This window comes from Dasypus novemcinctus, chromosome 14 (assembly GCF_030445035.2).
Source record: "Dasypus novemcinctus isolate mDasNov1 chromosome 14, mDasNov1.1.hap2, whole genome shotgun sequence".
Lineage (NCBI taxonomy): Eukaryota > Metazoa > Chordata > Mammalia > Cingulata > Dasypodidae > Dasypus > Dasypus novemcinctus.
The window spans coordinates 62,005,148-62,021,194 of NC_080686.1; the positions used below are offsets into that span (position 1 = coordinate 62,005,148).

General features: G+C 35.2%; 1 protein-coding gene across 4 annotated transcripts in view; it reads left to right on the top strand.

Annotated features, from left to right (window-relative positions):
• Nucleotides 1-16,047, top strand: part of VPS13B (vacuolar protein sorting 13 homolog B) — a 1,042,333-nt gene that overhangs the window by 448,954 nt on the left and 577,332 nt on the right. For all 4 annotated transcript variants that reach the window (XM_071207936.1, XM_071207935.1, XM_058275777.1 and 1 more), the window contains one exon: nt 1,273-1,420. In XM_071207936.1, the coding sequence (XP_071064037.1) occupies nt 1,273-1,420 (148 nt within the window). The remainder of the gene's footprint in view (nt 1-1,272; nt 1,421-16,047) is intronic.

Consider the following 16,047-nt stretch of genomic DNA (forward strand, 5'->3'; position numbering starts at 1 on the left):
TGCAAAGTAACTGACATAGATCCTCTTTAGATCCTAACAGGGCTGTTTTATAGTACTTATGTTATAAACCAATTTTTGTACATTGTATGTTTACTTTGCAAGATACATGAATTGATTATTTTTATAGTATCCTCAGTTTGACTAAATACTTAATGTGAAATCAGATACTCTGGTATTTCCCACAATATATTTAATCTTTAAATTTTTCTCATTTTTAGCTTTTTACTTAGCATAACTTGGACTTATATCATTTGCCTTTTTCCTCTCAGAATTTGGTTATTATAATACAGTTATGAGTATATGTTTTAATTAAAATAGTTATTGATACTCTAAATAATATGAAGTAAATATTATGGTTGGATGAGGTTTAAAGTTGGGTCTGCAAAATTTTGGTTGTTGTAATGTTGAGGATAGTGTAGACTATTATGCAGCTTGACCATCCCACACCAGATTCATCAGATTCATCATCTGATCCAGCTATATTGCAGTTATCATCTGTCGTTTCCCAAGCTACAGTTTCCTTCTCAATTTGTGGCTAAAACCCAGCATTTTGATGATTGTTTTCCACCCATTTCAACATTGATCGTTGGTCCTGCAACAAACTTAAAAATATGTGTGTGTGTGTGTGTGTATGTGTGTGTATATATATATATAACCAAAAATCTGACAAGATTGTATTGAGCATCATCAGCAGTAACATCAGACTTTATTTCATTGAATAAAGATGAAACAGAGCTGCTTTATTATCCAGCTCAGTACTCATGCATTCAATAAATGATCATAATACTTTCCAGCTTTCTCTTACTATAGATATTTTTCAATGCTTTCTAACTGTGTTAGGAAATCACTTTGTCAGACAAAATAGAGATTTTTTGACAATTTTTCTAACATTTGTACTGTCTAGATTGACACATATAGTCAGTATATAGGAGTGTGTCACTAATTTCATAAAGATTTCTTTCCATTTTCTATGAATCATAATTTTAAAAATTAATTTTAGTTTTGATTTTCCCTTTTCATATTATCTTTAGGCTTCTTGCTAAAATTTTTGTTAACTGGGTCCTTCTTAGCAGTCTTGCCTGTTATCCAGAATTGGAACTTAAATTTTAAGTTGATTTGTGTCCCTGTGTGTGTATATATATGTGTACGCTTGTGTGTATATGTGATTGAGAGATTGATTGCTTTAAAATAATAAAGCCCCAATGATGCCATGCTTATCCCTCATACTTAAGAAATAATCATAATTCAGATTTTCATTTTGACTCTTTCCAGCAGCCTGTGGTAGCTGTGCCTCTTGTTATGCCAGTAAGCAGAAGGAAAGAGGATGAGGTATCTGTTGGAAGTGCACCTTTGGCAAAGCAGCAGTCTTATCAGGCCTCTGAATATGCCAGCAGCCCTATAAAAACAAAAACGATAACAGGTATGTATCAACAACTGTAAAGAATTTGAGATTTTACCTTATCTCTAAGCTAACAAGTAGGCTGGCATTTCATGCATACTGGCAGAAGACATGAAACATGAGACAGAGACAAAAGACTTTACTACCCATAGTGTTAGCATAACCAGGGTATTAGAATTTTCTTGTCCAGTGCTCTAAACACAATTCCCATGGGGTAGCACAAAGAGACACAATGGGTTATATTACAGAAAAGCTGAGAGAACCCAGATATTTTATAATGGTCGGAAGGATTGCTGTGCTTTTCTCTAGAGGGAGCAAGACTATAAGAAAACCTGCCCTTTACTATGTGAACATTCTTGAAAACACAGTCGGGAACAGAGACAGACAGTGCCTCTACTTGCAAAACAGAGACTTTAGGGAGAATTGCTCCCATCTGTATGCTCCTTCTTAAGCGAACTCTTGAAAGACCCCAGTATGTCTCCATCTTCTTTTCTCTTCTCACTTTTCCAGCCAGATCATCTATGTAAATATTAAACATAAAATGTCTTTGATAAATTGATTTATTTTATTGCCTTTTTTTTAAATTAAAAAGCATTTTATACTTTCATTTTATGTTATGTTTCTCTTCTTAACCTCTAATATTTGTGACAGTGGACAACAATGGATGTTCAGCTTTATTTCTTATAATCAGATATTTCCAAGGTTTTATATTTTCAATAAATCAGAACAATTTACTGAATGTCTGTTATGTACAAGACCTTATTCCAAATGATATTAAGAGTGGAAATATTAGTAATAAGACAAGGTCCCTTGGCTTAAGGAATTTGAAATAGGATAACAGGGAAGTTCAGATTAGAATTTATAATTTAGTGAATATTATTCCTTTACTGCATTTAACAGCAACAACAAAATGCTAAAATAATATTTTGTGGAGTTTTATACAAAAATGTTATGATTCTGTATTGTATTACTGTTGCTAAAATAAGATTATATTTATTGTGTGGAATTATTAGAATTCCACCTGTCGATATCTTTTACTCTGTTGAGATTTTCTTTATAAATTGACAAAAAATGCCTGTGCTTAGTTTTTGTATCATAGGATACTATTTGTAATTTGTGTTGTTTTGATCATAAACTTAAATATTACTTCTCTTAGGTGTCATACTAAACATTTCAGACTAGGTTTCTTACACTAGTAATTTACATAAAGATTTATAAATAACACCTCAATAAAATAAAATAACTGTCCACTAAATATTAATCAGTTAAAATAAATTTAACCTTATGTAAATATTAATCACATGTTCTGACTTCCTTTTATTTTAGTTTTCTTCTTTAAATCACATCCACAATCTATTTAAAATCATTTTTAAGGATTATTAATAAGGGAAACTGCTTATAATTTAAATAAAAATACATGTTGTAAATCTACATAGAAAGTATAATTTTAAAGAATTTATAGTATGATTTTAAAAAGCCTCTATATACATGCAAAATTTTGCATGTAAATTTGTATAACAATATTATATCAGTTGTGATCTGACAGTTATTTTGCTTTCTTTATGGTACTTTTCCACATTTTCAATAAGAAATTAATTTATAGTAAGGGAAATAATAAAAACTAGAAACATAATTTCCCATCATTAAAATTGCTTTATAGACCATGAAGATATGCACAAGCCACACATTGTTCTTTGTTTCAAATTTCAAATGTGAACTGTGGTTCTTTGAGTTTAAGGAAATAACCTTATTTGTCTTTAATGTTTCCCCATCAGAGCTCTCAGGTTAGCTATGGCATCAGTATACTATATATCACAAAATACAGATTTTTACTCAAGCTGGATATCAGTTAATTAAGAGTGATCAAACTAATACCTGTGTTTGCCTTGTTTTGGGCCTGTTAGTATTTATAGAAGATAAAAAGCTTTGGGTACCACATTTATTCTTTATAAATTATATATCTTTCCTCTTGGATATATCTTGGATATTTATCCTTTGTACTTCTTTGGAGACATTGATGACAGTGCTCTGTCTTTTCTTAAGAATGCTCTTGTTAGGTAATTTTCATCATCTAAAATGAAGTTTCAAATGTTTGGTTTTATTTTTAATTAATTGGTGATGTTTTTAACTAAAAACGTAAGGTTTGTGATTCCTTTGGATTTGTACCCACATCTAAATGTAACTATTACCTTTAATTATATATATTGTATCATAAACTGTAATGAATTTGGTAAGGTATTCATATCTTTTTGAACATCTTTATTTTTAACTGCATTTTACAATGGGAAAATGTTTTTGTTAATTTTATGCCTGAATTGTAGTTAATTTTTTTTTTTTTTTAATTTTATATTCGTAACCCTGTGATCCAAAGTTGGTCTTAGGTTCATCCCAATAAGTTTTATAGTATTTTGGGCACATTAAGATTCAGGTCCGATGATATTGCACTGGACTGAATTTTGTTTTTTAATTATTCACCAAGAAGCAGAACTCTTCCTCTTGCAATCTCAATTATCCAATGTTAAGTAGCTGGCTGCAGTGGAGAACATGTGCTTGATGGCTGGGGATGTGTTGACAGCAGAACAGCACTATTTCAGTGATATAAGCACACACAGCAGTCCAAGCCAGAATAAAATCATGTTCTATATTAAGTTAATATATTATCACAAAATTCTAAATAATCTTCTTGAAAATCTATATATCATTCAAAACAAGGAAACCCCTACAAGCTATGACATATGTTTATCCTGTGTTTTGGAAATGTTATAAACCATAATTTGGAACTCTTGGGGAAGATGTCTGTAAAGGAGATGAAAACTTTAAAAGGCAGGATAGTCCATAAATGATAACTCTTTTTAAAAAAATATGAGCCATTTTTGTGTTACATGTATATCTTCTCAAGTCTAAAGCAGCATAAGAACAAAGTTAAAATAATAATACAAGTCTTTAAATTTAAGATTCCGTTAACACTCCCAATATCATAATAAAGATGTGATAATTATGGGTTAATACTTCTGCAGTAAACAAATGGACAAAATATATGAAATAATGTTATTTCAGACATTGGATAACAAACAGTACAGGACTGTAACCTCTCAAAGAAGGAAAACAAATGAGATGAGCCCTACCATTACCCAGCTTTCCTGCTGGAGGCATATTCTAGACCACAGAACAGGGTGAAAGATTCCAAACTGAGTTCAACATTATTAGTGAATTGTGGAGACAGGGATTGAAATATAGGGAGACAGTGATGGATAGGAATTTTGGGACAAAATTCTACAGAAGAGAAAGGTGTACAAAAAAAAAAATGCCTGAAAGCTGTAATTGAATTCTCCTTGAATATGTGATTAATATTAAGATGTGTATGCATGGAAAGAAGCTTTAAAAGGTTGAGCGAAGAATGGTGGTATGAAGGGCTCTCAGAGCTTATACAGGGTTGGAACATATTCAAGTTCCCAATCTCCAGAGTACAAAATTCTCTTTATTTGGGACATTTGGTAGAGGCCCTGGAGGGACCATAGTTTAGTGAAGTTAAACTACCCACAAAATAAGTGTTTTCTAGACCCACCTTAACAAAAGGTTAAGGAAATATAATAGCAAATAACTACTGGTAAAACAAAGAGCAGTATTATATAAGGGAATGTAACAAACTTCAGACATTCAGCAACTTAAAATCACAATGTGAAACTTTCAATAAGAAATTACTAGTGATGCAAAGAATGAGCAAACTATGACTCATAATCAGAAGAAAAATTAGCCAATAGAAATAGATGGAGAAATGACACCAATAATGGAATTAACAGGTAAATTAAATTAGAATATGTCTGTATATTACAATAGGTATTGTAAGTATTTTCAGGTATTTTAAGCATGAACATATTGAAGAGAGAAATGGAGGGTATAAAAAAAAGAAAAGGAAAAACAAACCTAACCATAGAGATGAAAATGTCAATATCAGAAAAACTCAGTGGGTAGAATTAATAGTAGAATAGACCCTGCAGAAAAAGCAGATTGATAAAACTGGATGTATAGTAATAAAAACTTGCCAAAATGAAGTATGGAGAAAAAAATGTATAGTCCTTTAGTGAACCGTGGGTTGATATTAAGAAGTAATTGAGGGAAGCAGATTTGGCTCAATGGATAGCACCATAAAATTACTAAAAATAAGTGATAAAGAGAATGTATTAAAAGTAGTCAGGGAAGCAGCTTTGGCTCAATGGATAGAGCATTCCCATGTACCACATGGGAGGTCCAGGGTTCAACCCTAGGGCCTCCTGACCTGTGTGATGAGCTGCCCCACGTGTAGTGCTGATGTGCGCAAGGAGTGTTGTGCCATGCAGGGGTGTTCCCCGCATAGGGTAGCCCCATGTACAAGGAGTGCACCCTGTAAGGAGAGCCGCCCAGCGTGAAAAAAGTGCAGCCTGCCCAGGAGTGGCGCTGCATACACGGAGAGCTGACCCAGCAAGATGACGCAACAAAAAGAGATGTAGATTCCCAGTGCTGTTGACAGGAATATAAGCGGACACAGAAGAGCACACAGCGAAGGAAACACAGAGCAGACAACTGGGGGTGGGGAGGAGTGGGGAAGGGGAGAGAAATAAATAATCTTAACAAAAAAAGTAGTCAGAAGCCACTTTTTCTAAAAAATAAAAATAAGAATAACAAACTGCATTAAGAAACTAAGAAAGCCTTGTAGTACTGGAATAACAATTTTGAAGTGCTGAAGGAAAAAAAACCCTAAAATATAGAATTCTTTACCAAGCAAAAGTATCTTTCAAAAATAGAATAAAGAATTATTTAGACAAGCAAACACCAAAGGAATTTCTTGCCAGCAGAAATGTACTATAAGAAATGTTAAAAGAATTTCTCCAAGCAGAAAGAAAATGATACAGATGGACACTTGGGTCTTCAAAAAGGAATAAAGAGTACCAGAAGTGGTAAATATGTGGGTAAATATGAAAGACTCTTTTCTCATTTAAAATTTTATTTAAGAGCTAAGTGAGTATTTAATTCAAAAAATAATAAGTGTTGTGGGCTTGGTAGCACATGTAAAATTAAAGTATTTGAGAACTATAGCCTAAAGGTCAGAGGTAGACTCCAGAAATATATTGTTGGTAAGATTTCTTAGACCATACATAAAATGATAATATTATTTGAAGGTAGACTTATCAAAAATAAAGGTGTGTATTGTTAATTTTAGAGCAGCACTATCCACTGATATTATAAGATAAACCTTAAGTATGAGACACATGTAATTCTAAATTTTCTAGTTACAACATTAAAGAAATAAAAAGAAATAATAGAAGTTAATTTTAATACTCTTATTTAATCCAGTATAGCAAATTATTATTTCAATATATAATCAATGTAAAATGATTAACGAGATAGTATACATTCTTTTTTCTTTCTTAGCCTTCAAAATCCATTATATATTTTAAAGTTAGAACTCATTTCAATTTGGATTAGTCACATTTCTTTTGCTCAGTAGTTACATTTTAGACAGTATAGCTCTGAAGTAATTGTTTTTTAAAAAAAGTTACAGCTGTTGAGCCAATAATAGCAGTAAGATGGAATCCTTAAGAATACTCAAATGAACAGAAGTCAATTAAAGATGATAAAGGGAACAAAGAATTACTTAGGACAAATAGAAAACAAGTATCAGGATGATGGATGTAAACAAAATCATATTCATAATTCCATTAAATATAAATTGTTTAAATAGCCCATTTAAAAGATAAAGATTGAAATAAGGAAAAAAAAAGGAAAAAAATAAAGAACAAAAAGATAAAGATTGTCAGACTGGATTAAAAAGACCTAACTATATGTTATCAGCAGGAAATCTGCTTTAAATATGAAGATCAAGAGAGGTTAAAACTGAAAGGGGTTTAAGAGATAAATCATGATTCATTAATCTTAATCAAAGATAGAGCAGCTATATTAATTTCAAAAAAGTAGACTTCATAACAAACTATATTAGGGGAAAAAGTATATTTCATAGTAATAAAGGAAAAGATTAATCAAGACTACCTAATATGAAATTGAAACTGATAGAACTCTAAGGAGAAAAAGACTAATCCATATTTATAGTTCAGCAACCTTCTTTCACAAATTGATAAAATATGAAATTAGTAACATTATAGATAACCTAGACAACTCTGTCTACCAGCTTGATCTAATTGTCATTTATAAAATCTGTTTTCTCTGTGCTCCATTCTGACACTCACTTCAATGAGTGCATCATCCTCTTAAGAGTTATTCTGTCTCTAGCTTTATTGTGCCTGTATCTCATTGTAAATTGGGTTGATTGTTTACATATCTGTTCACTTCATGTGGGTTTTATTTCATTGTCCCTAGCATAATACCCAGCACATTGTATGTATTCAAGAATAATTGTTGAATGAATGAGCAATCTGAAAGTCTATTTTAAAATGTTTGATTGCAGAATCTGTGAGGACTGAGCCTATGAACTGAAATTACAGAATTCACATGAGGAATCTAATATTAAGGAAGACAAAAAATAAAAATCAAGACTCAAAATGTAAATACAGTGTAGTTGAAAACATAACAAAGATCTCAAAATAAAATATTTTAGAATGTTCAAGTAATCATTGAAAGTTAACTTGTATTTAAAAATAAACAATAATCATGAGGAGAATCAAAGGGAAAGGAAGAAATAAAAGAAGCACTGGAAGGTATGGAAAATAACTCATTAAATCCATGTATATAAATGAACAGGGAGTAGAGTTGGCTCAAGCTATAATAAATCTCTTAAAAAAATGAACATGGTTACTGAAATAAAAAAATAAAGTATCACGAAACAACAAATAATTCAAAGACACAGACAAACATGTATAATATGAAAAAGCAGATAAAGACATGGAGATATGGATCCAACATTACGTGTAGGAATCCCAGAGTAAAAGATCTATAGGTATGTTGAAGAAACAGGTAATATAGAAAGATGTTTTTATGATTGATTATGTAATGAAAGAATGAAAATATTCATTGGGTAAGGATAAACATCAAATGCAAGATCACGTATGCTTCTAAGGATGAAGGTGGAATGAGGTTACGGAGGGGACAAGGAGTTCTTATCTGAGTGTATGGTGTTTTGTTTAAAAGAAAAAAACCTGAGACATATGCCAGAATGTAGAGATTCGATGGTACTACATAGTGGATACATGGTTATTCATTGTAATGTTACTTTTATGTAGGTTTGAAATAGTTTATAATTTTAAAATTGCCATTGTGTTTATAAGCTGAATCTCATGTGGTTAAGTTTGGATTTTTTATTACTTTAATCTAGGTGAAACCCAAAATGTTTTGAAATGAAGATAAGTGGCAGAAAAAAAAGAAATTAAAAAAAAAAAAGATTTATTTATTTATTCTACTCCCCAGACCCCCACTGTCTGCTCTCTGTGTCTATTCATTGTTTGCTCTCTATGTCTGCTTGTCTTCTTTTGTAGGAGGCACCTGGAACTGAACTCTGAACCTCCCATGTGGGAGGAAGTGCCCCATCACTTGACCCACATCTGCTCCCTACTTGTTGTATCTCTTGTTGTGTCTCCTTGTTGCATCAGCTCGCTACACCAGCCCATTGCGTCAGCTCCCATGTGGGAGGTGGGCGTCCAACTGCTTGAGACATATCTGCTTCCACAAGATTTTTTTTTTTTATCATTAAAGGGAGGGAGACCAGTTGTGGATTGTTATGCCATTAGTAAAGGAATAAGACAATAAGAGAATGAAATAGAGTCTTATTTATGAATAAATAAAGTCAAGGAAGTATTAGAAAGACCATATTTCACCTGATGAATAGAAAGGGTATATGTGGTCTTTTGGGGACAGAGTACAGGGAATAAAGATAACTTAAGGATTTGAATTTGGTTGATAGATATATTGACAGATATGTTTGGGGGAAAAATAATTTAGTTTTTGTGATATCAGTTTTGAAGTAGTGTATTAGTCAGGGTTCTCTAGGGAAACAGAATCAATAAGGGATATCTGTTGATAGTAAGGGATTTATCAGAGTTTCTCACACAGCAATGGGGATGGATGCACAAGTCCAGGTTCTGCAGGCAGGCTGCAACCAGGAGCTCCAATGAAAGTCCAGTGAATGTTCTTGAAGAGTTCTGGGAGATGCTGGCTGTCCAAAGATGAGCTGGGAAATTCTCTCTCAATGCTGGAATCACTTCCCCTTTTAAGGCATTCAGCTGATTGGGTTAAGCATCACTCACTGCTGGTGGCAATCTCCCTGATTGATGTAATTGTAATCAGCTATCTATGATTTACCACTGCAGTAAAGTCAATGGTGACTAAAGTCCATAAATGCCCTTGTATTACAGTTAGTCCAGTGCTTGCTTGACCAAACAATTGGGCACAATTACCTGGCCTAGTTGACACAATAGTCTAATCATCACAAGTAGTGATAGAGCATTAAAATGGCATTGTTCAGTACACTGAGATCTATGGAGAGAGATCAAAAGTAGGAGTTTAAGTTTGGAATCATCTGTACAAAATCACAAGCTGTGCTGTTAGGGTTGATAAGTTCTATAAGGTGGAAAATGTAGAGAGAAAAACAAAGGTAAAATAGTAAATCATGGAGCAACCATAATCTTACCAAGTAAAAAGAGTAAAGGAGGAAAGTGCTGGTGAAAGAGAGAATTGATGGGTTATAAAGTTTGGAGAACAATGCCAATGCTTTTTGAAGTTGTTATTCTTAAATGGGTTAAATTTGTTCTTCAAAACAGATTGAAATGATTTATCATCTTGTGTAATAACAAATTTGCTATCAGTTATTATTTTAGAGCTTGTATTTTCAAAGAGCATCAGGTAGCATTTCATGAAGCATGACATTTTATTATAAAATTATGGTGTTTAAAACATTATTAGAGGGAAGCGGATTTGGCTCAACGTATCAAGCATCCGCCTACCACATGGGTTCAAACCCAGGGCCTCCTGACCCATGTGATGAGCTGGCCCACATGCAGTGCTGATGCGCACAAGGAGTGCTATGCCATGCAGGGGTGTCCCCTGTATAGGGGAGCCCCATACACAAGGGTGCACCCTGTAAGGAGAGCTACCCAGCGCAAAATAAGTGCAGCCTGCCTAGGGTGGCACTGCACACACACAGAGCTGATGTAGCAAGATGATGCAACAAAAAGAGACATAGATTCCCAGTGCTGCTGACAAGAATAGAGGCGGACACAGAAGAACACAGAGCGAATAGACACAGAGAGCAGACAACTGGGCGGGGGGGGGGGGGGTTGGCAGGGAAGGGGAAAGAAATATTTAAAAAAAAAAAACATTATTAGAGGAGTGTCTCACCCTGTAGCATGCCTGCATCCATGTCTTGAGTGTGTATTATCCCTTTTCTTCTGTTTTAATAAACTATTTACTCCTTTGTCTTAAAACAAAAAACCCGAAGAACATGATAGAGCACAAAAGTGTAAAGAATTTAATTCATTTTTCTCAAGAAGTATTTAATAATTGCTTACTGTGCTCTAGTAACGGACACTGTTGTGAGCATTTGGGATATATCAGTAAAGAAAACAGACAACAATCTTTACCATTAGTGGGGTTGGGGTTGGGGTGAGAGAGACAACATAAGCATAATAAATTATTTAGTATGTTAGAAGATGGTAAGTGTTTAGTTAAAACAGTAGAGCCCAGGGTAAAAGAAATCTGGAGGGGTGGGCACAGGTCAGAGTGAGGATTAGGGTAGTTAGGGTAGTTTTTACTGAGCAGATACTTGAAGCAGATAATGGAGTGAGCCATGTAGTTCTCTGTGGATTATACATTTGGGGTTAGAGCTATCTAGGAATAAATTAATCTAATTCCTTTACTTTAGAATATTGAGTCATAAAGAGGACAAGCAACTTCTCCAAGGTTACAGAGATATTTAATGAGACTTTGTTTTTAGTGAACATGCCAGAGGATAGTAGTCACTTTGTGATTGTTATTTATTTACTTATTTTTTCCTTAATGGTACTGCTAAAAATCAGGTCTATAGAAATTTAGTCTGCTTCTATTTCCACACTAATAATTAATATATAAACAGCCAATTTTACAATGTTGTCTTTCGCCAAGATTATACAGGAGTTCTAAATTTGCAGCTCCTTCTCATAGGAATAAGATAGCAAAGAATTTTGCATTAAAGTTGTCAAAATGTGTACTACTGGGAAACACCTCCCCTCTGTTATGAGCATAGAAGAGTACCTCTCTTTAACTGAGTGTCAGTCTTACTTAGGCACAGCTAACCTTCTGCATGAGACTCAAGAGTTAAATACTACTCTTTTTTTTTTCCAAAATCTACTCAATTTATTCATTTAAAAAAAAATTACATTAAAAAAATATGAGGTCCCCATTCACCCCCCCCACCCCCCCCCCACCCCCCCCACAGTAACACTCTCCCCCATCATCATGACACATCCGTTGCATCTGGTGAGTACATCTCTGGGCATCGCTGCACCCAATGTCCTGTGGTCCATACCATAGCCCACACTCTCCCATGTTCCATCCAGTGGGCCGTGGGAGGACATACAGTGTCCGGCAATTGTCCCTGGAGCACCACCCAGGACAACTCCAAGTCCTGAAAATGCCTCCACATCTCATCTCTTCCTCCCATTCTCCACACCCAGCAGCCACCATGGCCACTTTTTCCACACCAATGCCACATTTTCTCTATTATTAACCACAGTAGTTCATGAATAGGATATCATTAAGTCCACTCTAATCCTTACTGTATTCCTCCTTCCTGTGGACCTTGGCTTGGTTGTGTTCATTCCACATCTATGTCAAGAGGGTGTTAGATTCCACATGGATACTGGATGCAGTCCTCCTGCTTTCAATTGTAGGCACTCTAGGTTCCATGGTGCAGTGGTTGACATTCTTCAACTCCATGTTAGCTGAGTGGGGTAAGTCCAATAAATCAGAGTGTAGGAGTTGAAGTCTGTTGAGGCTCAGGGCCTGGCTATCATATTGTTAGTCCAGAGATTCAAATCCCCTAGATATATCTTAAACCCCAGCACCAACTACAATTCCAGTAAAGTAGCATGAAAGACTTGTGAAAAGAGATCCCATCTGAGTCCAGCACCATCACGCAGAAACACCAGCTCCAAAGAAGGGCCAACTGACATGGCAGTGAACCCCATCTGCCATGACCATAGAACCTGTGGGTCCTTTTAGCCCTCAAAAGGACCAATACCTGGGGTTGTATCTACTTTATCTGTCTCTGAGACTCTGCTTAGGTGTGCATAAGGGCAATCCTTCTGACAACCTCCAGACTCTTTTTTAGAGACTCATAGCCATATGAACTCATTTGTCCTTTCCATTTCCCCCTTACTTTAGGTCAAACAGCATTTTTAACTCCTGTTATTAAATGTAGACAGGGATATTCTGCTGGTCCATGTTGAACCTTTAATTCAAGGTCTTTTTCTAGTTACGTCATCAGTTGGTACTTGATAGTGATCCCTCGGTGCCAGGGAGGCTCATCCCCGGCTGTCATGTCCCATGCTGGGGGGAAAGAATTGCGTTTACATGCTGAGTTTGGCTTCGAGATTGGCCACATTTGAGTAACATGGAGGCTGTCAGGAGGGAACTCTTAGGCACAGTGCTGCTCTAGGCCTTGTTCTTATTTCAGCTGTATTGGCTCACTTTTGGACCCTCATTCCTTCCTGGTCCTTACCGTTGCACCTGGGGGACTGCCACTGCTCCCCTAGGGACCATGACAGAGCCCCCCCCCCCCAGCCAGGAACCCAGGACCCACCCAGCTGTTGTTTTTAATTGTTTCCACTATGAGTATATCCAAACATTTCCATGCACCCTGGACACATGCCCTGTATAACTCCCTGTCAACCATATATCGCCTGTCAATAAAATCCCATACCAGTATTCCTCTGCTGCCATTGTTGAATGACTCTGTGATCCAAAACTTCCTGAAAAGTGAATCCCAATATAATGTCAGGTTCCCTTACTAGTAAAATAGAATATAGCAATGAGTTTAAAGGTTAGATATAGAATACATATTGATTTGGAAAAATTCTACATCCTATCTTTTTCTTTTCTTTTTTCCTAATTATTGAGCTCTTCACAAGAGCCTTAGATCACAGTAATTCATCTATACAATATACAGTACTCTCTCATATCCATTATAAAACCTTTTCCCTTCCACAGCGATAATCTTTTAACTTATTCATATCATATTTACTGAAACTGATGTACAGATATTGAGACAATAGCTTTCAAACAAGGTAACATTTGTGTTTACATTGTGGTTCATACTTTAGGCTATACAGTTTTCTAAATTTTTTAGTTATCCTATGTTTTACATTATGGTTTACATTATTAGTCTGTCGTCCCCTATATGTTTTTGGTGTAATATTACATGTTTTATATCCATCCTTGTATACTCTTGTGAAATACTTCTTTTGCCCTCACATTTACTTTGGTTCCATCTATTCAATATCTATTTTCCCCTCCCCTTGGGGCCCGCAGTGACAAGTCAATCTTCATTTCTTGAGGAGCCATGTTCAGAGATACTTGCAACAGTGTTGAGGGCTTGACTTGCTCAACTGCCCTAATGCCCTGGGAGCCACCATTGCTCTTGAGAGATACAGTTCCCTCTATTTAATGGCATTAGTCCTCCCCAGGATGTAGGTCTACCTTCATTCTCATTATATGGGTCTCTACCCAATGGTATAACCCACTCTGGCAAAATGAGCATTCAGATATTAAATACTACTCTTTTTTTTTTTTTTTTTTTTTTTTTTTTTTTTTTTTAATTTTTTTATTTTTTATTGACTTTGTAATAATATTACATTAAAAATATATATGTGAGGTCCCATTCAACCCCACCCCCCCACCCCCCCTCTCCCCCCCCCAACAACACTCGTTCCCATCATCATGACACATCCATTGGATTTGGTAAGTACATCTTTGGGCACCTCTGCACCTCATATACATTGGTTCACATCATGGCCCATACTCTCCTCTATTCCATCATGTAGGCCCTGTGAGGATTTACAATGTCCGGTGATTATCTCTGAAGCACCATCCAGGGCAGCTCCATGTCCCGAAGACGCCTCCACCTCTCATCTCTTCCTGCCTTTCCCCATACCCTTTGTCCATTATGTCCACTTTTCCCAATCCAATGCCACCTCTTCTATGTGGACACTGGATTGGTTGTGTCCATTGCACCTTTATGTCAAGAGGAGGCTCAGATTCCACCTGGATGCTGGATGCAATCCTCCCGTTTTCAGTTGTAATCACTCTAGGCTCCATGGTGTGGTGGTTGTCCTTCTTCACCTCCATCTTAGCTGAGTGTGGTAAGTCCAATAAATCAGATTGTAGGTGCTGGAGTCTGTTGAGGCTCAGGATCTGGCTAAATACTACTCTTGACACATTTTCTCTTCCCTTATAAATCATTAAGTATTTTCCTGAATCACTGCTGCTTCTACCAACAATAAAAACATTTATCATGTTTGAAATGTTTTGTTTTGTTTTTGTTGGGCATATGGAAAATCTATCTTATGTATGGTTCTCAAAAGAATTAAATGGGACGATCCATGAAATCTCAAAAAGTATTTTGTTTATATTACAGATAATGAAAAGTTTTCATAATTCTTTTTTCCAGAATCTTTCTTTTGAGTATAAACTTGGATTATTACGTAGAATATTTCTAATTACATTTTTTTCTAACCTCATTTCAAAATAGGGTATTTTAAAACTAAGTTAGGAGTTCAACATAGAGCTATATTATTTAAAATTAAGTTTAGCTGAAAGTATCAGAAAACCCTAAATAATAGTGGTTTAAACAAGATAAAATTTTGCTTCTTATGTGAAAGGGACTCCAGAGTTGTTTTATGGCCTTCCAAGAAATCAGGTATTGTCTTGTTCCACTATGGGTGGCTTTCATTCCCAAGCTTACCTCATTGTTCTTGATGGTTCTTCAACAGTTTATCAAGTCTACATTCTATTTAAGCAGAATGGAGAAAAGGGAGGAGAGTGGTACCCCATTTCCCTTTAAAAACTTCCCAGAAGTTGCACATACCACTTTTACTTACATAATCATGGCCAGAAACTTGTCACATACCATATCTAGTTGCAAAGAGGTCTCAGATATGTAGTCTTTATTTTTAAGACCATGTGCCTGGCTAAAACTTCTGTGTTCTTTTAACTAAGAAAGAAGAGGAGAGTAAATATTAGAGACCACTTGGCATTCTCTGCCATAATAATAGAAAAAAGAATGTCTTTTATAAAACTGTGAAGAACTGTCACAAACTGACTCTTGGGAAAAACTTATAAAATAAAAATATTTTCCTTTTGGTGGGGAAGTTAGGGGAGAGAGCTGGTAAAGATGCTTTTGGTGTTTGAGGTAGTATAGATTAGATATATGTTGATGAGACATCAACAAATGAGTCATAGTCAAAGCCCCAAAGTGAATGGACTGTCTCCTGGAGACCATATGCAGCAAGATGAGAATGTGGAAAATTAAACTCTGAGAGATTTTTTCATTAAGGAGTAAGGAGAAGGAGCCTGTGGAGGAGATTGAGAAGCATCACATAAAGAGGTAGTCAACAAAGTGACATACATATTTAACATGCAATTGAAAGGAGTTTCAAAAGAAACATGGGTAACTGTGTGGTATATTAAAA